Source organism: Dictyostelium discoideum (genome assembly GCF_000004695.1).
Source record: "Dictyostelium discoideum AX4 chromosome 4 chromosome, whole genome shotgun sequence".
NCBI lineage: Eukaryota > Evosea > Eumycetozoa > Dictyosteliales > Dictyosteliaceae > Dictyostelium > Dictyostelium discoideum.
The window spans coordinates 2,640,113-2,663,351 of record NC_007090.3 but is presented as its reverse complement, the minus strand read 5'-3'; the positions used below and the strand labels follow the sequence as shown (position 1 = coordinate 2,663,351).

The 23,239-nt window shown below is 21.0% G+C and overlaps 12 protein-coding genes across 12 annotated transcripts in view; 7 read left to right on the top strand and 5 right to left on the bottom strand.

The window, feature by feature from the left end:
* Nucleotides 1-130: 130 nt before the first annotated feature.
* DDB_G0284933 (hypothetical protein) lies at nucleotides 131-3,682 on the top strand (the record flags this gene model as incomplete). Its single annotated transcript, XM_634848.1, has 1 exon — nucleotides 131-3,682. The coding sequence occupies one exon, from the start codon at nucleotides 131-133 to the stop codon at nucleotides 3,680-3,682; it is 3,552 nt and encodes a 1,183-aa protein (XP_639940.1).
* Nucleotides 3,683-3,877: 195 nt separating this feature from the next.
* DDB_G0284931 (hypothetical protein) lies at nucleotides 3,878-4,273 on the bottom strand (the record flags this gene model as incomplete). Its single annotated transcript, XM_634847.1, has 3 exons — nucleotides 3,878-3,901; nucleotides 4,002-4,141; nucleotides 4,264-4,273. 3 exons carry the CDS (start codon nucleotides 4,271-4,273, stop codon nucleotides 3,878-3,880), a joined length of 174 nt encoding a protein of 57 aa, XP_639939.1.
* Nucleotides 4,274-5,465: 1,192 nt separating this feature from the next.
* On the bottom strand, nucleotides 5,466-5,714 carry DDB_G0284929 (hypothetical protein; the record flags this gene model as incomplete). The annotated part of the gene is made up of 1 exon (XM_634846.1): nucleotides 5,466-5,714. The coding sequence occupies one exon, from the start codon at nucleotides 5,712-5,714 to the stop codon at nucleotides 5,466-5,468; it is 249 nt and encodes an 82-aa protein (XP_639938.1).
* Nucleotides 5,715-6,204: 490 nt separating this feature from the next.
* DDB_G0285043 (hypothetical protein) lies at nucleotides 6,205-6,586 on the bottom strand (the record flags this gene model as incomplete). Its single annotated transcript, XM_634845.1, has 3 exons — nucleotides 6,205-6,234; nucleotides 6,340-6,479; nucleotides 6,577-6,586. 3 exons carry the CDS (start codon nucleotides 6,584-6,586, stop codon nucleotides 6,205-6,207), a joined length of 180 nt encoding a protein of 59 aa, XP_639937.1.
* Nucleotides 6,587-8,165: 1,579 nt separating this feature from the next.
* On the top strand, nucleotides 8,166-8,562 carry DDB_G0284925 (hypothetical protein; the record flags this gene model as incomplete). The annotated part of the gene is made up of 3 exons (XM_634844.1): nucleotides 8,166-8,175; nucleotides 8,287-8,426; nucleotides 8,533-8,562. 3 exons carry the CDS (start codon nucleotides 8,166-8,168, stop codon nucleotides 8,560-8,562), a joined length of 180 nt encoding a protein of 59 aa, XP_639936.1.
* Nucleotides 8,563-10,026: 1,464 nt separating this feature from the next.
* DDB_G0284927 (hypothetical protein) lies at nucleotides 10,027-10,435 on the top strand (the record flags this gene model as incomplete). Its single annotated transcript, XM_634843.1, has 3 exons — nucleotides 10,027-10,036; nucleotides 10,164-10,303; nucleotides 10,406-10,435. 3 exons carry the CDS (start codon nucleotides 10,027-10,029, stop codon nucleotides 10,433-10,435), a joined length of 180 nt encoding a protein of 59 aa, XP_639935.1.
* Nucleotides 10,436-11,677: 1,242 nt separating this feature from the next.
* On the top strand, nucleotides 11,678-13,432 carry CYP554A1 (cytochrome P450 family protein; the record flags this gene model as incomplete). The annotated part of the gene is made up of 4 exons (XM_634842.1): nucleotides 11,678-11,731; nucleotides 11,810-12,880; nucleotides 12,985-13,010; nucleotides 13,075-13,432. 4 exons carry the CDS (start codon nucleotides 11,678-11,680, stop codon nucleotides 13,430-13,432), a joined length of 1,509 nt encoding a protein of 502 aa, XP_639934.1.
* Nucleotides 13,433-13,631: 199 nt separating this feature from the next.
* Nucleotides 13,632-15,146, bottom strand: DDB_G0284921 (hypothetical protein; the record flags this gene model as incomplete). The annotated part of the gene is made up of 1 exon (XM_634841.1): nucleotides 13,632-15,146. One exon carries the CDS (start codon nucleotides 15,144-15,146, stop codon nucleotides 13,632-13,634), a length of 1,515 nt encoding a protein of 504 aa, XP_639933.1.
* A 686-nt stretch (nucleotides 15,147-15,832) lies between these two features.
* On the top strand, nucleotides 15,833-16,910 carry DDB_G0284919 (hypothetical protein; the record flags this gene model as incomplete). The annotated part of the gene is made up of 2 exons (XM_634840.1): nucleotides 15,833-15,919; nucleotides 16,008-16,910. The coding sequence occupies 2 exons, from the start codon at nucleotides 15,833-15,835 to the stop codon at nucleotides 16,908-16,910; spliced, it is 990 nt and encodes a 329-aa protein (XP_639932.1).
* A 415-nt stretch (nucleotides 16,911-17,325) lies between these two features.
* DDB_G0284917 (hypothetical protein) lies at nucleotides 17,326-18,858 on the top strand (the record flags this gene model as incomplete). Its single annotated transcript, XM_634839.1, has 1 exon — nucleotides 17,326-18,858. The coding sequence occupies one exon, from the start codon at nucleotides 17,326-17,328 to the stop codon at nucleotides 18,856-18,858; it is 1,533 nt and encodes a 510-aa protein (XP_639931.1).
* Nucleotides 18,859-19,176: 318 nt separating this feature from the next.
* Nucleotides 19,177-20,061, top strand: DDB_G0284915 (class II aldolase/adducin, N-terminal domain-containing protein; the record flags this gene model as incomplete). The annotated part of the gene is made up of 2 exons (XM_634838.1): nucleotides 19,177-19,665; nucleotides 19,855-20,061. The coding sequence occupies 2 exons, from the start codon at nucleotides 19,177-19,179 to the stop codon at nucleotides 20,059-20,061; spliced, it is 696 nt and encodes a 231-aa protein (XP_639930.1).
* A 142-nt stretch (nucleotides 20,062-20,203) lies between these two features.
* Nucleotides 20,204-23,239, bottom strand: part of DDB_G0284913 (hypothetical protein) — a gene marked incomplete at both ends in the record, with an annotated part of 4,533 nt that continues 1,497 nt past the window's right edge. The window contains one exon of the mRNA XM_634837.1: nucleotides 20,204-23,239. This exon is cut by the window's right edge and continues 1,220 nt beyond it. Within this exon, the coding sequence (XP_639929.1) occupies nucleotides 20,204-23,239 (3,036 nt within the window).

Here is a 23,239-nt window from a genome sequence, read left to right as displayed (position 1 = left end):
ATATATTTATTTATTAAAAAAACAAATAATAATAATAAAAAAAATAAAAAAACAAATAATAATAATAAATAAAAATTAAAAAATAAAATATAAAATAAAATAAAATAAAAAAAATTTAAAAATTAAAACCATGGTTGAATTTCAAAATAATGGAAAAGATGAAAAATTTGAAAGATTATTTTGGAAAGTTTGGAGATTTAATTATATTAAATATATAATATTATATTATATAAAGAATTCAAATATTGAATTTTCAGAACATCAAAGATATTTAGGAAATAGAAAAGATTATAATTCAATAACATCATTAGAATGGATGGTTTTAAATAATCAATATGAAATGATTAAAGATAAACTTAAATCGAATCATTATATATTAATTAATAAAGGAATGATTAAGAAATTAATTAAAGTTTGTAAAGATCAAGAAGTTTTTAAATTATTATTTGAAAAAAGAAGAAAAGATATTGAAATTATAGATTTAATTGAAGAATCTGTAAAATGTGGTTCAATAATTGCATTTAAAACTTTTAGACAATTATATTTTGAAAATCAAGATTTAGATAAAAACGATAATAATAATCCAAATAATAGTATATCAAAAAGATTAATGGATGTTGCAATTGGTAATGGACAATTAGGAATGTTAGCATATATTAGAAAGAATGAAAATCAAGGTTATACAGAATCGACATTATTAAAGAATTGTTTATTTTCACAAAATCGTGATTTAATGTTGGAATATATAGAGAATAAATTAAATATAAATTTAGTTGAACATATGAAAAAATATCCATCAAATAATAGTTTTCCATTATTTAATGATATATCATTTTTAAAATCAAGTGAAAAGAAAATTCTTTTTCTATTGAATGGATATCATTCAAAGATTAAAAGTAATTTATTTTATTTAAAAATTGATCAAGAAAGATGTGATTTAAAAGATAATGGCAGTATAAATCATTTAAAGTATAGATTATTGTTACAAGAAAAAGATTCAAATGAGTCATATAAAAAGTTAATTGAAAAATTAAGTAAAATCAATTCAAAAGAAGATTTATTAGATCAATTTAAGTATCAATTAACTTCATTTTATATTAATCATTATTATAATTCAAACTATTGTAAATATAAAGAATTTATTGAAGAAATGGGTGGAATTAAAATTGAAATGGTATTTTTATATTATCAAATGGCATTTGAAAACTTTTCAATCTCTGGGTTATTAGATCTTTATTCATTATTTTTAACAAATCCTGATGATTTTAATAAAATAATCTTTCATAATAAAGATGATTTTTATATATCACCAGTACCACTACCACCACCACCACCATCAACACAATCAACAATTGTTGAAAATAATGAACATTTACAATTTACATCACCAATAACTGTTAAAACATTCTTTCAACAACTTTATTTAATTGAAAGATCAAATTTTTATATCTGTTGGGATTATTTAATTAAATCATTATTTAATCATCCATATGAAACTTGGGAAGGTTTATTAAAATTAAAAGATTTTAAAAGTACATTAACAACATTCATAAATTCAGATCCAAAACAAACATTGGATTTAATTTTACAAAGAAAACAATTTGATTCAAAATTTATTGATTTGTTTTTTAATTTCATTCAAATTGATTTATCATTAATTGATTTTAAATTTATAAATCAACAACAACAACTTCAACATTCAAATGACTATTATTCACATTATTATTATAATAATAATAATAATAATAATAATAATAATAATGGCAATAACAATAATAACAACGCTCATCATATTGAAGGTATAAAATTTATAAATTACATTATAAAATATATGACATCACCAGAAATTTTTTTAAATTTCTTTACAACAATTATACCTCAAAAATTAGAATTTCAACAAGCAATTGAAATTTACAAAAAATTAGATATTAATTCAATTAATCAATTCTTTAAATCATTTAAACAAGATTTCTCTGATGATTATTTTCAATTTAATTATCAAGGTGGTATAGAAAGTTATTTATTTAATTATAATATTATAAATTTAATATTTAATTTAAATAATAATAATAATAATAATAATAATAATAATAATAATAATAATAATAATAACTATATTGATGAAGATAATAATATTATAAATAATAATAATATTAATAATAATAATTTATTAAAATTAAAATTAATTTTGAATTTAACAAATAATGGAAAAGATAATTTAATAATTAATAATAATAATTTATTAAAACCAAATGAAATTATAATTAATATTATTAAAAATCAATTATTTAAATCATTTAGTTATACATTATATTTTAATTTAATTGAAAAATTAATTGAAATTAATTTACAACCAATTTTAATAATAGAATTAATTGAACAATTATTTATATCTTCAAATTTCAATATATTTTTAATTCACAAAGTTTATGATTTATCTTTAAAGAAAAGATTATATCAAGTTTTTAAATACCTTTATGAAAACAAGTATTTCAATTTCGATAAAATTAATGTTTTACATTATTATTCAAATCATACTGTTTTTGAAGCTAAAAATAATTTTAAATATTCAGATGTTAAATTATCAATGGATAAGGTATTTTCAATGTATAATCAAATTCAAAATAAACAAAAACAAGAACATCATCAATTTTATTTAAAAAATCATGAACCAATTGAATTATTAAAAAAAGGTTATTTTAATGAATTTATAAATCATTATATTGAAAAACAGTCAAACCAACAACAACAAAATAATAATAATAATAATAATAATAATAATAATAATATGAATAATAATAATAATAATAATAATAATAATAATAATAATAATAATAATAATAATAATAATAATAATAATAATCAACAAAATAATGAAAATTTAAATGATCAAGAAATTATATCATCATTATATACAATGAATACATTTTATCAAGAAATGGAATTAATAATTGAGAGTGGTACACTTGATCAATTTATAATTTTTTATGAAAAAATTATATTAAATGGTAATAATATTTCAAATTATTTAGGTAATGATAATAGTAATAGTAGTGGTAATAATAGTTCAAATAGTAGTAAAAATAAAACAATATTTTCGAAATCAATTAATAATTTTAGATATGATATATTAGAATATTTAATTGAAAGAACTGGTTTTATATCAACTACTGCAATATTATCAGATTTAATTCATTTAATAATTTCAAATGGTGATTATCAAACAATTGAATATTTATTTAAAAATCATTTAGATCTATTCACACAAAATCAACCAATAACATTAAAACCAGATTATTTTAATCAAATTCAAAAAACACTATGTCCAAAATATATTGCAACTCTTTCAATTTCAAATGGTTATTTAAATATATTAAAACTTTGTATTGATACATTTTCAAATTTTAATTTCTTATCTGAATTAATTGATAATAGTGTATTATATTATATCATTTCGAAAGGATTTTATAATATTTTAAATTTCATATATCAATCAAATATCAATCATTTTCAATCTTTTGAATTTAAAAACATTGAATTAGTATATAATGGAGTTATCAATAATAAAAACTCTGATAAAATTATTAAATTATTAAATAATATAAAAAATCATTTTTATCCTCCATCTCCTCCAACTAATGATATAATTTTTAAAAAACAAAAATATAATAACCTTTTTTAATTAACTCTTTATAAAAAAAAAAAAAAAAAAAAACAATAATAAAATTAATATCAAAATATTAAATTATTTATATATATATATATTATATTTTGTAATGAATACCCAATTAAGGGTTATTTTTATTTTTAAAATAAATGATATATTTTGAAATACATTGGCTCTGTGATGAGTGATTTATTTTTAAATAGTTTACAATTATTCTTCTTCTGGAGCATCACGCTATTAAAAAAGAAAAAGAAAAAGAAAAAGAAAAATGAAAAACAGGTTAGTAATGGAACATATTTAAAGATAAATTCTAAAATAGAGAGAAAACACATACGTATGGTGGTGGTGGTGGTGGTGGTGGGAGACCATTCCATGTTACATTGTTATTTCCAAAGGAAATACCAGTGGATGATTTGGAGGAAACCTTGGTAGCACTTGATTTACTGGCACCGAATGAGAGTTTGGTTAAAGCGTCTAAAATTTAATTTTGATTATTAAAATGTTAGCAATTATTTTATTTATTTATTTAATTATTTATTTTGTTGATTGTTTTATTTTAATTTTAATTTTTATTCATTTAAAAAATTAATTTTTACCAATTAACATTTTTATTTTTATATTTATTTATTTATTTATTTTTTTTTTGGGTTGTTGATAATATTTAAAATTATATTAAAAGATAGAAAGTATTTTTACAAATAGAAATAATAGTAGTATTGGTACAAATTGTTGTTTTGAAATGATTAAAAAAAAAAAAAAAATTTCATTTTTATACTTTTTTTTTTAAGTGTTTGTTTTTCTTTAAATCATTTTCCTTGAAGATATTAATTTACAATTTGTTTTTTTTTATTTTTTTTTTTTTTAAAAAAAACACAAATTGATGAAACTATATTTTGTATGAGGAAATATCATAATTTTAGTTTTTTTTTATTTAAAATCATTTTTATTTTTTTTAAATTATTTTTTTTTGTTTTGAAGGATATTGAAAAATCAAAATATATCATTTTGCCCAACTAATTTTCACTAAAAATAAAAAAAAAAAGAAAAAGAAAAAAAAAAAAGAAAAGAAAAAAAAAAAATAGGTTAAATTAAATGGGAGTGAGTTTATTGGATTAAATTTAATAAAATAAATAAAATTAAATTTATTGTGCGCAAAGATATTTTTATTTTGTGTGCGAGATCTAATCTTTGCTAAAAATAAAATCAATCCAATTTTCAAATAAAATAATTAATATAAAAAAAAAAAAAAAAAAATTCCAACACAACAAATTTCAATTAAAAAAAGATTTTTAGTGCCTAAAAAAAAAAATTTCCACCAGTGAAAGTTCACAAGAATTGTGAATCATGAAAAACATTTTAATAAAATTTTATTTAATTTGATATTTAAAAAAAATTAAAATTATTATTTAATTGAAAAATATCTTTTGTATTTGGAAGATGCAAAAAAAAAAAATAAAAAAAAAAAGTAACCTCATAAAAAAAAAAAAAAATAGATAAAAAAATAGATAATATATCTACTCTTTTTTTAAATAGATATGAGATAATTTTAATAAAAAAGTGAATTGTAATCCAATTTTATTTTATTTTTTTTTTTTTTTTTTGGATTAAATTTTTTTTTTTTAAAAAAAAGTAAATTGGTGATTTACTTTTCTAAAAAATATTTAAAATGGTTCCTTTGAATGGACCATAAAGGTATCACCACCAACATCTTTACATCGGTACAAAGGTTTACCATCCTCACCAATTGAAGTAGATTTTATTCAATGAGTTTGGTGTTGGTGGTATTTGATTCTCTAATTTATTTTAAAATTGTGAAAGTTGTTTCCTGTTGTTTTTGTACTACTATTGCTATATTATTTTGTTGTTGCTGTTCTTGTTGGTTCAATGTTTCAATCAATCCGAGCACTCTCTCAAATGTAACTATACCAAGATTGAAAAGATAGTTTAAATCTAAATCGAAAAGTAAGTCTTCTTTATGTGTAGCTTGTATATAATGTGGTAGAATAGCCGATTGAACATAATTTGATCCTTCAATGTGTATTACCATTTGTGACACAGTTGGTAAATTTTTGTACATATCCACCTAAATGAATCAATTGATCTAATTTTACCAGTAACTCCTTTATTGATCGTGTATTTGCTTATTATCCAAATAGTCCTCCAATGGGAGTGGATTTGCTTTTGGTTGGCTGTGTTGTAGGTTGTTAATGTTTTAATATCACCTTAATTTTTAACTTATTAAAAAAAATTTTTATTTTTAAATTATACAGATTTAATTAATCGTTTATTTTTTTATTTTTTTTTTTGTATTTACAATTCAAACAAATAAGAAATTTTATTATTTATTTTTTCCATAATTTCAAAGAAATTTTAAAAATCACAAACGAGTTGCACCACCTCCATTCGAAAAAAATAAAAAAAAACAATTACAATAATAATAATAAATACACAACTGAATACTCTCAAATCCAATCCTATATATATTAAGTAATACATCGACCCAATAACGGGTATTTTATTTTTAAATAATTTTACAATTATTCTTCTTCTTCTGGAGCATCACCACGCTATTAGAATTAAAATAAAAGATAGAAAAAAAAAGAAAGAGGGAAATGGGTTAGTAATGGAATATATTTTAAAGATAAATTCTAAAATAGAGAGAAAACACATACGTATGGTGGTGGTGGTGGTGGTGGTGGGAGACCATTCCATGTTACATTGTTATTTCCAAAGGAAATACCAGTGGATGATTTGGAGGAAACCTTGGTGGCACTTGATTTACCAGCACCGAATGAGAGTTTGGTTAAAGCGTCTAAAATTTAATTTTGATTATTAAAATGTTAGCAATTATTTATTTATTTATTTATTTTGTTGATAGTTTTATTTTAATTTTATATATAAATATTTACCAATTAACATCTTTATTTATTTATTTTTTTTAAAATAATATACAATTGATTTAAGTTTAATGTTACAAAAAAATAGTTGTAGAGGTAATAGTACAGAGTAAAATTGTTGTTTTGGAATGATTAAAAAAAAAAAAATTTTCATTTTTATACTTTTTTTTTCTAGCTGATTTTTCTTTTCAAATTCGAAGATATTTTTTTTTAAAAAATTTAATTTTATTTTCTTTTTTTTTTTTTTTCAATGATCGTGTGCGATTGGACAATCAAATTTTTTTTTTTTTTTTTTTTTTTTTTTTCAAAAACCCAATATTTGAAACTTCAAATTGATTATGTGAATTATTGTGCAAATTTTTTTTTGTGCAAGTCAATCAATTTTGAGAAATCAGTTCGATTAATTTTTAAATTTTTTTTTTTTTTGGTTTAGAGGACAGGGAAAAATCAAATTGTAATTTGCCCCAGGCTTACTAAGAAAAAAAAAAAAAGAAAGAAAAAAAAAAGAAATAAAATAATAAAAAAAAAAAATAAAGAAAAAAAAAGAAAATTAAAAAAAAAAAAGAAAAGAAAAAAAAAAAAAAAAAAAAAAAAAAAAAATTCTTTTGTTTATTATTTTAAATCCGGTCCAAAGATATTTTTTTTTTTGTGTGTGAATTCATACAATTTTCAAATAAAAAAATTATTTAAAAAAAAAATTTTCAATCACAACAAATTTCAATTGAAAGTTCCATTGTGAATGCCAAATAAAACTTAATTTTATTCAGTATGATCACAAAGAAAAAAAAAAAAAAAAAAAAGAAAATTGGGAACATTTAAAAATGTTTTATTTATGATTATTTTAAAAAATATCAAAATACTTGATCCAATAAAAAAAAAAAAAAAAAAAAAAAAAAGTTCGCAACATATATGATGATTGATAAAATATCAAATTAATATTTTCCCAACTTTTTTATTGGACATAAATTAATAATTAATATCAAAAAAAAAAAAAATAAAAAAAAAATAAAAATAAAAATAAAAATGAAAAATAAAAATAAAAATAATTAAATCATTTAATATTTTTGTTCTTTGAAATCTTTTTATCAACCCAATCTTTGCAACAAAATTAAAAAAAAAAAAAAAAAAAAAATTAAAAAAAATAATTAAAAAATTAAAAAAAAAAAAAAAAAAAACAAGATGGGGATTGGTTTGCTTTTTTTTTTTTTTTATGGAAATATCTGGTTAGAGCACTGAGATACGATCAAAAAAACAATTTTTGTGTTGTCCAATAAAATCAATCATTTGCAGTCTTTCTTTGAATGTATTTTTTGGCCAATAGGGTGTTGAGTCTAAAAATTTGAAAAAAAAAATATCTTTGCGACGAAAAATTTTTTGTGTGGGAAAAGAAAAAGAAAATTAATATTATTGAGAATTTTTGTTTTGATGATATAAAAAAAAAAAGTATAAAAATGAAAATTTTTTTTTTTTTTTAATCATTTCAAAACAACAATCTGTACCAATACTACTATTACTTCTACTTGTAAAAATACTTTCTATTTTTTTTTTTAATATAATTTTTAAATATTATCAACAACCCCAATATATATAAATAAATAAAAATGTTAATTGGTAAATATTTATATATTTTTTAAACAAGGAAAATTAAAATTAAACCACCAACAAAATAAATAAATAATATAATAATTTCTAACATTTTAATAATTAAAATTAAATTTTTAGATGCTTTAACCAAACTCTCATTCGGTTCCGGTAAATCAAGTGCTACCAAGGTTTCCTCCAAATCATCCACTGGTATTTCCTTTGGAAATAACAATGTAACATGGAATGGTCTCCCACCACCACCACCACCACCACCATACGTATGTGTTTTCTCTCTATTTTAGAATTTATCTTTAAAATATATTCCATTACTAACCCATTTCTCTCTTTCTTTTTTTTTTCTATCTTTTATTTTAATTCTAATAGCGTGGTGATGCTCCAGAAGAAGAAGAATAATTGCTAAATTATTTAAAAATAAACTACTCATCAAGGAGTCGATGTATTACTTAATATATATTTTAAAATTATTTCTATTTTTGATTTTCATTATTTTTTTCTATTTTTACTTTTTTTTTTTATTTTCTTTTTTTTGAGTGAAACGATTTCACATCATCGTGTAGTATTTGGAATTTTTAATATTTGTTTAAAATTGTTGAATATAAAAAAAAATGTTATCCTTGCTCTTACTCAAATTATGAATTTAATTCATTATCATAAGAATAAAGTTAATCATAAAATTTTGATTGATTCTTAGCATGAACCAATTCTTATAAGTTATAGAAATGTAATACATAAGAGAAAAAGAATAGTGTGAAATAAAATAAATGAAGAGATTTTGCAATTTATTAATTATTCTCATGAATATGATTATTTCACTTTAAAAAAACTTCCAAAATCTTAAATAATTAACAACGTTACAATAGTATGTTTTTAAACAATCAAATAATAATAATTAAATAGTAGAGTAGTGCAGATTTTCATACCAAGTTTCCAAGGAGGTATATATAAATTTTCTAAAAGAAATTTTCAAACATTTTATGAATTCAGGTATCAAAGAATTATAAATCAAAAGTAAATTTTTTTTTTAATTTTTTATTTTTTATTATTTCTTGTATTTATTTATTTAATTTCATAACCCAAAAATTTTATTAAAAAATAAATTTACATAATAAAGATTTTAAAAAACAACAAATTTCAATTTTTTAAAAGTTCTCTTTTTTTAAAAATCTTCATGATTACTTTTAAAAAATATCTAAAAACTTAAATCATAAAAAAAAAAAAAAAAAAAAAAAAAAAAATTGCAATTTTTTGTCCAATTAAAAAGTTGGGAAATTTGATATGATGATTGATAAAATATCAAATTTCTCAACTTTTTAATTGGACAAAAAATTTTAATTTAAATCAAAAATTAATATTAAAAAAAAAAAAAAAATTAAAAATAATAAAAAAATTTAAACCATTCTAAACATTTTTTATTTCCACCATTTTCATTTTTCAATCAAAATACAACCTTTTTTTTATTAATTTTTTTATTTGAAAATTTGAATAATTTTTTTTTTTTGCAAAGATTAAATGTCGCGAACAAAAAATAATATCTTTGGACAAGCTAAATATTAAAAAAAAATAAATTTAAAATCAATTTGAACGTGCAAATATTGGTTTTGACAAAAAAAAAAAAAAAAAAAAAAAAAAAAGAAAAAAAAAAAAAATTAATATCTTCTTCGAGGAAAATGATTGAAAAAAAAAAACAAACACTTAAAAAAAAAGTATAAAAATGAAATTTTTTTTTATTTTTTTAATCATTTCAAACAACAATTTGTACCAATACTACTATTATTTCTATTTGTAAAAATACTTTCTATCTTTTAATATAATTTTAAAAATATTATCAAAAACCACAAAATATATAAATAAATAAAAATGTTAATTGGTAAATATTTATATATTTTTTAAACGACGAAAATTAAAATTAAATTAAAATAACTTCCAACAAAATAAATAAATAAATAAATAAATAATTGCTAACATTTTAATTATAAAAATTAATTTTTTTTTAGACGCTTTAACCAAACTCTCATTTGGTGCCGGTAAATCAAGTGCCACCAAGGTTTCCTCCAAATCATCCACTGGTATTTCCTTTGGAAATAACAATGTAACATGGAATGGTCTCCCACCACCACCACCACCACCACCATACGTATGTGTTTTCTCTGTATTTTTGAATTTATCTTTAAATATGTTCCATTACTAACCTGTTTTTCATTTTTCTTTTACTTTTTCTTTTTTTTAATTCTAATAGCGTGGTGATGCTCCAGAAGAAGAAGAATAATTGTAAAACTATTTAAAAATAAAATACTCATCATTGAGTCGAAATATTAATATAAATATAAAATTTATTTTAAAAGTTATTATGTTTTTTTTTTTTTTTTTTATTCAATACAAAGCAACATAAAAAATTAGTGTTATTTTAATTTTTTTATAATTTTTTAATTCAAAAAGCAAATTCATATTTTTTTTTTTTTCATATTATATTATATCGTGGACCCAAACAATTTAATAATGTTGAGATTTTTTCTTTTTGTTAATATTTGTTTCAAATTGAAGAAAAATAAAAAAAATTAAATGATATAAAATATTAAAATATAAAAAAATAATAATAAACGATCAATAAAATTAAATTATTTTGTATCAAAATCACGTTATTATTTTCCTAATTTTATTTTATAACAATAAAGCACGTGATTTAAAAAAGATACCATTGAATATTTCAAAAAAATTTTAATATTTTCTTTTTTTTACTATTATTTTATAATATCTCAAATAACTTTATTCTTTTTTTTTATAAAAAAAAAAAAAAAAAAAAAAAAAAAATATATAATTTTAAATAAATTAAATTTTTTAAATTATTATTATTATTAATTATGTCCCTCATCCCACCTCAAAAGATGAAAGTTCGAAATCCAGGTTTAATAAATAAATTGAAGAAATAAAAAAAAAAAAAAAAAAAGATTAAAAAGCGTAAAAAAAAAAAAAAAAGTCAAAAAGTCAAAATTTCTCAGGAAAATTCAAAATAAATAAATATAATTCAATTATAATTAAAAATAATAATATATTTAAAAAAATTAAATTTTATTTCTTATACATTTTAATTGATTTAAATTTATTAATATTTTTTTTTTCTTAATTAAGCCCAAAACTTATTTTAATGAACTTAATAGATATTTTTTGAAACATTTTTTTTATTTTTTTTTTTTTATTATTAATTACAATAAAAAAAAAAAACATATCAAATAATTTTTATTATTATTATTATTATTATTATTATTATTATTATTATTATTATTATTTTTATTATTATTGTTATTATTTATTTTATTATACTTTAATTTTTTATTAATTATCATTATAATAAAAAAATAAAACAATATCAAATAATTTTTATTATTATTTTAATATAAAAAAAAACAATATAAAATAATTTTTTTTTATTTCTATTGTTATTATTCGTATAAAAAAAAAAAAAAATTCATTATCCAAATTTTTATAACAAAAACAATAAAATTTTAAAAAAATGGATTTACTTCTTTTCATTTTTTTTTTAATATTATTTTATTACTCGGTTAAAGTAATTATAAAATAAAATAAAATTATATATAAAAAAAAAAAAAAAAGAAAAGAAAATTAGTATTAATAAAAAAAATAGTATTATAAAGCAGATAATCAAAATTCATTAAGTTTATCAGGACCTACACCAGTACCAATTTTAGGAAACATTCACCAGGTTGGAAAGGATGCACATTTAACTATACCTATTATTAGTAAAAAATATCATGGAATATTTAGAATGTGGCTCGGAGGGACGTACTATGTTGTAGTTAGTGATTATAAATTAATTAGAGAGATGTATATTGAAAATTTTGAAAATTTTAAAAATAGAATCGCAACATTTAAAACAATGACAGGAGATGATAGTCGTGGAATTATAGGTTGTAATGGTGATATTTGGGATAGCAATAAAGAATTAATTATGAAATCATATAAAAAAGTATTAAATAAGGATATGAATGACTTCATTCTATTAAAATCAAAGGAACTTTTTAATTTCTTTGAAAAAAATGGTATAAAAAATGAAGAAGAAGAAGATGATGATGATGATGGAAATAAATCAATTATTATTAATAATACAAGATTTTATTTTCAAAGTTTAACATTAACAGTAATGTTTAAAATGATTTTTAATGAAAATAAATCATTTCAATTATATTCAGATTCAACAGAATTCAAATTAATATTTAAAACAATATTAAATTTATTAAATTCATTAAATGTATATAATGTAATTTATGACTTTCTTGGAATTTTTCAACCAATTTTATTAAAATTTACAAAAATTTTAGATAAAAATTCTTTTCTTTCAAAAATTGCCACTGAAAAATTTAATAGTAGAATTAAAGAAATTGATTTCACAAGTGATGATTTTAAAGCAAATGATTTATTAGATTCTTTAATTATGACAATCAATGAAGATGAAAATGGTTTAAATGAAAAACAAATTGAAAATATTAAAAGTATATGTATTGATTTTTTAATGGCAGGTACAGATACAACCGGTTCTACTATAGAATGGATTATTTTAAAATTAGTAAATAATCCAGAATTTCAAGAACTTATTTTCCAAGAATTAAAAAAATTAAATAAATCAGAAATAACTGCAAATGATAAAATCAATACTCCATTTCTTAATTCATTTATAAAAGAAACTAATAGATTATATGTATGTATTTTTATAAAAATTTTAAAAAAAAAAAAAAAAAAAGGAATATTTATTTTTCTAATATTAAACTTTTATTTATACAAAAAAAAAAAAAAAAAAAAAAGCCAATTGCACCATTATCACTACCAAGGTAATTATAATTATAATTAAATTATAATTTAATATTAAAAATCTAATAATAATTTTTTTTTCAGAAAATCAATAAATGAAATGATAATTGGTGATAATAAATATTATATTCCTGCAAATACTAATATTTTGATGGATGTTAAAGGGTTTTCTTTAGATGAAAATAATTATAAAGATCCAAATGAATTTAAACCAGATAGATTTTTAAATTCAAAAGTTTCAGATACTTTAAACTTTGGAATTGGACCAAGAAATTGTATTGGCCAAACAATTGCAATGAATCAAATTCATATATTTCTTTCAAATTTAATATTAAATTATCGAATGTTCTCCATTGATTGTTTACCATTACCAGAAAATCTAATTTTAAGTGTTAGTGTAAGACCAACTGAATATTCATTGAAATTAATTAAAAGAGTTTAAAAAAAAAAAAAAATAATAAAAAAAAAATAAAAGAAAGTGATGAATTAATATTTTTTAATTTTTTTATTTTATCTTTTTTTTATTTTTACAAAATTTTAGTTTTTTATTTTAAATTTTTTTTTAATAATTATATTTAAAAATATAAATATTTATATTTTTTTTTTTTTTTTTTTTTTTCTTAATTATTTTTAATTAATAATTAATTATCACCACCTCCACATCTTTTAATTATAGCAATTGTTGAAGCAAGGAAAATGTAAATAAAAAGTGTACCAACAATACCAACAGCAAGGAAACCAAAATACCATTTTAATTTAAAGTCTTTAGTATATTTTGAACAATTTTCAGTGTAAGAACCAACTAAAAAATCACCGACGATATCAGATTCAGAATCAGAGGAACAATAGACTACAGTTGAATATGAATTGTAATATAATGAATTTACCTTGTAATAATAGGGGAAAGTATTTCCATAAATGAATGCGTTGGATTTATCAAGATTGACAGAATTTGTTTTTCCAGAAGAAATTATATTGGATCTTAAGGCGAGTTGAGAATCAACGGCACTAATGACACCGCCGTATTGAGAGGAAATTAAACGAGAATTATAGAAAGAGGCAGAAGCATACATGAAACTAAATGGTACGGAGGAGCTTGTTATACTTAATGAAGTATAGTTGATATTGTCAGCTTTAAAGAAACAACCTTGACATGATAAGAAGCTAATCATATAACCTTCGGTTATTATATTTGAATTGGTGATATCGACTTGAGCAGATGTAACATTCAAGAATGGTGGGGGATTGCTAGAAAATGATGAAACGATGAAAGTGGAATTATCAATGATTAAATTACCACGACCAACATTGATAAATGATTGAGTTGATAAGAAATTAACATCATCCAAAATCAAAACACAATTTACAAATGAAACACTTGTTGGGAATAATGGAACGTTTACAAGTTGTGAACTGAATGAAAAAGTATATCCAGCTTTCGAATAGGCTGCTGTTTGGTTGAAATACATGCCATTGAATGTTATGAAAGTGTTTGGGTTATAGGATGAAAGGGAACCAGTGAAATAATCATTATAATCTTCTGAGGCTGGTCCTAAATAAGTATAACCATAACCATTGGTAGCCACAATTGGGATGTCAATGGTTTTACAACTAATGGTAAAATTATTGAATAGGATATAGTTATTTACTGAATAATAATAAGCTGGTGTAATTAATAATAATGATGCGGCGAGTGTATTATATTGATAATTATGATAACAACCAAAATTTGGTGTACCATAAGTAATATTGGTGAAGGTGATATAGGTTGTTTGAGTTGCTGCACTTGTTATATTAAATAATGGTAAAGCGGAATAACTATTATAAAAGTATGTAGATCCATCTGGTGCACCGATAAAGCTAACATTTAAATTGTTGAGAGAGACTGATGTTAATGAATTTCCACCATTCCATTGATATCCACTTCCAAAGTTTACTAACAATTGATAAACATTACTTGAATAATAACCAAATTGAATTCTAAATGAATTCACTGCACCAACTGGTGTTGCACATGCTTGTGATATTGCTTGTCCACAAGAATTAAAATCTGTACCATTGGTTGCAACATAATAATTTCTAGCATATTGCGAATTTACAACCGAATTTAAAAATATTAAATTTAATATTAAAATCAATAATATTTTAATTTTCATTTTTATTTATTTTATTTTTATTTTATTTTATTTTATTTTTTTTTTTATTTAAAAAAATTATATATAGTTATATATTTGATATTTATTATTATTATTATTATTACTATTATTATTATTATTACTATTATTATTATTTATTATTTATTATTTATTTTATTTACATGTATAAAAAAAAGAAAATAAAAAAAAAAAAAAAAAAAGGAAAATAGTAAATAAAAAATTGATTATGAAAAAAAAAAAAAAAATAATAAAAAAAAAAGTTATTGTCTCAAATTTTCGCATAATGTTTTTTTTTTTTTATTTTTGTTTTTCGTAAAAAAATTTTTTTTTTTTTTTTGAAAATATCCAAAAGTGAGGTAATTGTTGATCCCATATTTTTGAGTGTTTTTGGAAATTTAGTAAAAGAATATTCTTTTTTTCAAGATAATAATAATATCTATCAACTTTAGTATTTGTTTTATTTGAGATATATGAATAATTTATTTCTTTATTTTGTTTTGTTAAATATCTTTTTTTTTTATTTATTAAATCAATACTGTTTAGAAAGTTTTTTTTAATTTTTTTCAATTTTTTTTTTTTTTTTTTTTTTTTTTTTTTTTTTTTTTTATTTTTTAATTTTTTTTTTTTTTTTTTTTTTTTTTTTTTTTTTTTTTTGATCAAACAAGTGTTTTCTTTTAATTTAATACATGTATTATATTATTATTTTATTAGTAATTTTAATTACTATAATTTTTTATTTTGGTATGGGTTTATTTGCTCCAACTAAAGATATTGTAATTATTTTATTTTATTTATCAATAATTGAAATAAATTGGAAAATTAATTAATTATTGTTTTTTTTTTTTTTAAAAAAAAAAAAAGGAATATGATAAATATGATTTAAAAGGTAAAGTTGTAATTATTACAGGTTCAAATGCAGGATTAGGTAAAGAAATTGCAAAAAAGATTGGAAAATTAGGAGCACATATTATTTTTGCTTGTAGAAATGAATTGAAAGCAAAGGAAGCAATTAAAGAAGTATTTGAATTTTCAAATTGTGAAAATGATAAATTAGAATTTATGAAATTAGATTTACTTTCACTTGGTAGTATTAAAGAGTTTGTTAATCAATTTCAAAATATTAAAAAATTAAAATGTGATATACTCATTAATAATGCAGGTATTATGTGGTTATGGGAAGATAAAAAATGGAATAATCCAATCACAAAAAATGGTGGAAATCAATTCAATACTCAATTTTTGGCTAATTATTTAGGTCATTTCTTATTGACTCAATTATTATTTAAAAATTTAATGGAAAATCAAGCACGTATCTTAAATATTTCATCATCAGTTCATTCATTGGGTGGATTTTCATTAGAAAATTTAATTAATGATACATCATATACTTTTCAAACTTATTGTCAAAGTAAATTGGCTCAAATTTATTCAACCTATTATTTGGATAGTTTAATTAATAGTGTTGAAAATGAAAATATTACAAATAAAGCAACAATAAATGCAATTCATCCAGGTATTTTCGCAAGTGAAATCGTTAATTTACCTTTTCCATTGGATCGTTTATATCATAAAATTTTTAAATCTGCTGAATATTGTGCAAGAGCAATCGTTAAATGTGCTATAGAAAATCAATATCAATCAATATCTGGAAAATACTTTGATGATACTAAAATCATAAATTCAAGCTCACTTTCTTATAATAAAGAAATTGGAAAACAACTTTATCAACAATCAATGGATTTAATAAAGGATTATTTAAATTAGTTATTAATAAATAATAGTTATTATAATAATAATAATAATAATTTCTTGTAAAAAATCTGAAATAATTTCTTTTTTTTTGAGTAAAACATTTTTTCAACCCACCAACCAGATTTTCAAGAGAGATATTTTTTTCCAAAATATTACGAAAAAATAAAAAAAAAAACTTTGCGAAAATTTGAGAGACAATCAACTTTTTTTTTTTTTTTTTTTTTTTGCTTTTGTTTTTTTTTCAACTTTTTTTTTTTTTTGTTTATTTACTTTTTAATTTATTTTATTTATATATAATATATATTTGTATTTTTTTATTTTTTTTTTTCTAAACAAAAAAAAAAAAATAATAATAATAATAAAAATAAAAAAAATAAAATAAAAATAATTATAGAAAAAAAAAAAAAAAAAAAAAAAAAAAAAAAAAATGAAAATTAAATATTTAATAATTTTAATAATAAATTTAATATTTTTAAATTCAATTGTAAATTCACAAACTACCCAACTTACAGTATCAACATCAACAGGTATTGATAATTATCAATGTGGTGTTTATCAACCATGTAAAACAATTGATGGTGCATTAAATTCTTATAAATATAGTTATGGAGAATCTTATCCATTGGTATTAAATTTCTTAGTTGGAAGCTATTCCACTTTAACATCACAGAATGTAACAGCTTTAAATGTAACATTTAATGCAGCGTTACAATATAGTTATGAGATGGTTAGCTTTGTAAGCAATCTTTCAACACCAATGTTTAACATTTATCAGACATCATCACCAGCAAATACCAATCTTTATTTCAATGGTATTCAAATTGTAAATCCAACCTATACAGGAATTCGTACTGATGGTTTGATCCATATTGATCCATTCGGATATTATGAAGCCGGTCAAGTTAATATTGAATTTAACCAAGTTTCAATTCCATATGGACTAGTAGCTGACCTTATTTATGTCGATGGCCAATATGTGGATATGGATGATGCAAATAATGGTTGGTCCGATAGTTTGGCAATTGACGCGGCAACATCAACACCATCAATTTCAATTAGTTTCTTTAATTCCCAATTTGGTAATGACTATTATACATCAACATTCGCAAATTCATTGGTTTACTCACTAAAATACCCAATTTCATTGACTGTCGATAGTTGTAATTTCACAAAGGTCATTGCAAGTGAAACACTCTTCCCAATTGGTGGATCTCAAATTTCATTTTCAAACATTCAAATGAGTGACATTTTAGTTGTCTCCAAACCATTCTTTATTTTTGAAAACTCACAAATCACCATTAGAGATAGTAGTTTCGCTGGAACACTTGATAGTGCTCAATTCTTAATTAGTTTTGGTAGTTTCCTTGATTTTAGAAACAATGAGGCTGTCTTCAACTATCAAGCAAACTCTTGGAATCAAGACTTCCCAGTTTTAGATATTGAGAAATCTTTTGCTACAATCTCAAATTCTACCATCTCCTTGGACGGCCAACAACAACAACAAACTGATCAAGGTATTATCTATGCTGTAAACTCTGACATTAGTCTTAGATTAAATCTCATCTCTTCAAATATTAGTTTTATAATCAATTCCGATGGTTCAAATTTTTATGGCTATTTACTCACCTTCCAACAAACTTATACCTCTCAATATAGTTATCTTGTTTGTTCAAAAACTCATAAATCCACTTTTAGAGGTGATGAAACATTTTCATATATGCCAACCTTTTCTAAAAATTGTAACTACTATGAACAATATATAAATACTGTATCCGCCTTAAACTTTGTTTTCGTTGGTGTTGCTTTTGTTTTATTATGCTCTGGTATAGTCTGTTGTTTTAGAATTTGTTTTGAAAAAAGAAAATTAAAGAAAAAAGTAGATACTCATACTTATACACCAGTTTCTAATGGTGAAATTACTCCAATTAATCCAGGTGTTCCAATTGATTCATCTTCTTAAAAAAAAAAATAATAAAATAAATTATGTAAATTTAAAAAAAAAAAAATTTCAGCATTAAAGTAATTTTATGCGACTCCTCTTTTTTTCACTTTTTTATTTTCTATTAAGCTCTCCTTATTAAATTCCTTACCCAAATTATTATTTTATTTAAAAAATTAATTTTTTTTATTTTCTGTTGTGTGATATGTGGTTTATTTTTAATTTTTGTTTTTTTTTTATTTTTCGCTTTTTTTTTTTTTTTACTTTCACTTTTTTATTTTTTTTTATTTTTTTATTTTTTAATTTTACAAAAAAAAAAAAGTCGGATAAATAAATAAAATGTCAAATTTTGATTCAGAACATCCAAGAGTTTTAATACCAGAATTATGTAAATTATTTTATGGTAATGGATGGGTTACAGGTACAGGTGGTGGTATTTCAATTAAACGTGATAAAGAGATTTATATTGCAGCATCAGGTGTACAAAAAGAGAGAATCCTTGGAGAAGATATTTTCGTTATGGATGAAAATGAAAATGAGATCTCAACACCTCCAACTGAAAAGAAATTAAAAGCAAGTCAATGTACACCATTGTTTTTCAATGCTTATAAATATAGAGATGCTGGTGCTGTAATTCATACTCATAGTCAACATGCAGTTATGGTGACATTACTCTATCAAACTGAATTCATTATTACTCATCAAGAAATGATTAAAGGTATTCTCTCTGGTCATGGTGAAAATGCTAAATATTTACAATATTTTGATAGATTAGTTATTCCAATCATTGAAAATACTCCACATGAAAGAGATTTAAAAGAAAGAATGGTAATTATTAATTCTTTATTATTTTTTTTAAAAATTTTTTATTTTTTTATTTTTTTTATTGTATGATTGGAAAAAAAAAAAAAAAAAAAAAAAAAAAAAAAAAAAAAAGGTTGGAGATTTCTAATTTTATAACTATGATTGTTTAATTTTTTTTTAATTTTTTTTAATTTTTTTTTTTTTTTTTTTAAGCACAAAGCAATGGAAAAATATCCAAATGCAAATGCAGTTTTAGTTAGAAGACATGGTGTTTATGTTTGGGGACCAGATTGGGTTAAAGCAAAAACAATGTGCGAATGTTTTGATTATTTATTTGAAATTGCCATTAAAATGAAACAAATGGGTCTTGATCCAACTGAAGTACCTCATGCAAATGAAGAATGTTGTTATGATTGTTAATATAAATTAAAAAATTAAAATAAATAAATAAAATAAATAAAAAAATTTAAATAATTTATTCTATTTTTTTTTTTTTTTTTTTTTTTTTAAATATTTAAATAATTTATTTAAATTTATTAATTATTTTTATTATAAAAAAATTTTAATTTCTTCTTTTTGAAATTGAATTACCAAAAACATCAATTAAATCATCATCATCATCATAAGAATAAGAAACTGAAGAAATTGAAGAAACTTGAGATTCATTTTTTCTTTCAAAATTATAAAATGTACCTTTTTTATCAACTTCTTTAATAATATTACGCATTGAATCATAACTAAATTGTTGATCTTTATTAATTTCTTCTTCATCACCATAGGTATTATAAACAACTTTATATTCATTATTATCATCATCGGGATCATTGTTTGAATTGGAAGAGAAAACTTTATTCCAAATAGTTTTTAAAATTGGATAAACACTCTTATTGAATTCATTTACTAAATATTTTGATTGGAATTTAATTGCAGCAATTAAGAATACAATAATACATATGATTAGAATGTATTGTTCGGTATCTTCGTATAAACCATTATCAAGGTAAATACAAGAAATGAATAAAAGTACCAAAGAAACCGTTTCCAAATTATTATCTTGATCTGATCTGAATGGTTGAAATTTCAAATGAATGAATAAATATAATAAACCAAGTGTAACTAAAGAGATTGAACGGAATTTTGAATCAAATGGTAACAAAGAGACGGCAACTATGGAAAGTCTTTTCAAAAGTAAGGTTACATCCCAAAAATAAAGTTTTGGTGTATACTTTAAGTAGAAAACACCCAACTTTCTTTCGATATCTTTATCATTTAAACGATGTCTATGACGATAGAGTAAAACAAAGATAATAATTGGAAAAATAGCAAGAGTTACTATTAAAGCACATGTTACAGTTTTTGCTTTATAAAATTGATCACCACTACATTGAACCTCTGGATTTGCATTTAAAAGATAATAGGAACCAACTTGATTACAAAAGAGAATTAATAAAACTTCAGTGGCAAAGGGACCATAGGAATTCATACAAACTTTTACAAATGCAGAGAATTGACGATTTCTAAATTCTTTATCTGAAGTTTCAATTATATCCTTTACAAGTGGTATTTTAAAAATAATTTTAGTTTTTCTTAATGAAAATTCCAATAGAATAATTAAAGCCAAAATTAATAATAGGAAAGCTGGTTGAAGAATTACAAAATAATGATTCCAATAGAAACCATATGGTCCGATACAATCATTTAAAAATGATAAAATACCATCGGATTTACCAGCATGTGATGATGTTGCACCACTGAATAAATTTAGTATACTAAATTTAATTCCTGATGAAATTACTACCAATGTTTGTAAAAAGTAAAGTGCAATCGTAACTAAACCCGAGTCATCATTAGATAATTGTTGTGTAACTACCAGTACTATAAACATTATGATTTTAGTTGCCAATACTAATTTATTTATTGAAGTTTCTTCTTTACAACCTGAACCACAATTATAATAACCATCAATACAACTTGCACATAAAACACCAGTACTAAAATCTGCACAAGTTGTATTATAATCGGTTGAATTTAAAAAGCAAACTCCCGATGGACATTGATAAACTTGAGTCAAAGAGTTATTATAATCGATCCAATATCCATCCAAACCAACTATATTTGTTGCACCAAAGCATTCAGCATTTTGTGGACAAGCTTGACATTCTAAACCATCGGTACCAACCGTACTGTATGGACATGGTATACATAGTGTATTTTGTTCATTTGGATAATAGCCTATATCACAAGGTTCAAAACTAAATTGAATTTTAAAACTTGTTACAGTGGAAGCATCTGAAGTAATATAAAGAGTTTGTTTACTACCAATTATACCAATCAATTGGAATGGTGGTATAATTAAATAAGCATCTTTTGGGAAATCAATTGAAAACATTACAACACTACCAAGTGATAGAAAAAGTTTTTTAGTTTTATCGAATCTATAATCACTAACTGGATGTTTTTTATTATTGACAAATGTGATATTGATTTGATAGAAACCACCACTTTCAACCACTGACTCTATATCAGTATCAACATCCATAAATACTTGACCCAATACAATCGTTTGATCAGTTCCATAGGTTGCATTATGAATATTCATTGAATTACCATAGTAATAGATAAATGAACCTAATTGAGCAACATTTTTTGAGAAATTACCACCACTAATTAAAAGTGATCCTGATGAACTATCTAAACAAACTACACCACCATTTTTATAAGCTTGATTATCAAACGCTATTACATTATAAAAACTTAACGAAGAAGAAGAACCAATATAAGCTACACCACCAAAAGTACCAGAATTGTTATAGAATAAACTCGATGAAACAATGGCATTACTTGATCCTTGCATTTGAATAATTCCACCAACATCTGAACTATAATTTTCACTAAATGTACAATTGGTAATTACTGCAGTTGCAAGTTCATTTAATTTTATTAATGATTTATATTGATTATTTGAAAAGAAACTTGAAGTTAATGTTATATTTGTTGGACCATCAGTTGAAAATAATCCAAAAGTATTTCTTTCAAAAGTACTATTAAAATCTTTGTAGGTTGAAGTGATAATTGAAAAATATGTAAATGTACCATCCATGAAAAAACAATTGATAGTGCTTAGTGTTGATTTTACAATATTATTAGGATTGAAATTTCCATAGAAATTTGAACCCAATATGGAGATTGATGATTTTGTAAGGGTCATTAAAGAACCAGTATCTATCAATTCTATATAATGTAAACTACCTTGTGAACCTGAACAAATTAAAGCATTTGTTTCTTCATTAAATGTTAGGTTTTTAAATTCAATCTCAACACCTTCAACTTGAATGGAAGATTTTGAAAGGGTATTATTAAAAATAGTATCCCTTAGTTTTAAAAAACCTTCAAAAGCTGATAAACTACTAGATAGATTTCCATTGTGTGTAAAATAAGAATCTGTTAATGTCATATCTGAATTTAATGCCAAGAAAGCTGATTGAGTGAATATATCACTTGGTTGACCATAAAATGATAAATAGGCAGCATTAAGTAAAGTTCTGTAAACACAAACCGCTGTACTAATGGTTGAATTTTGAATTTCTAAACGTCCTAT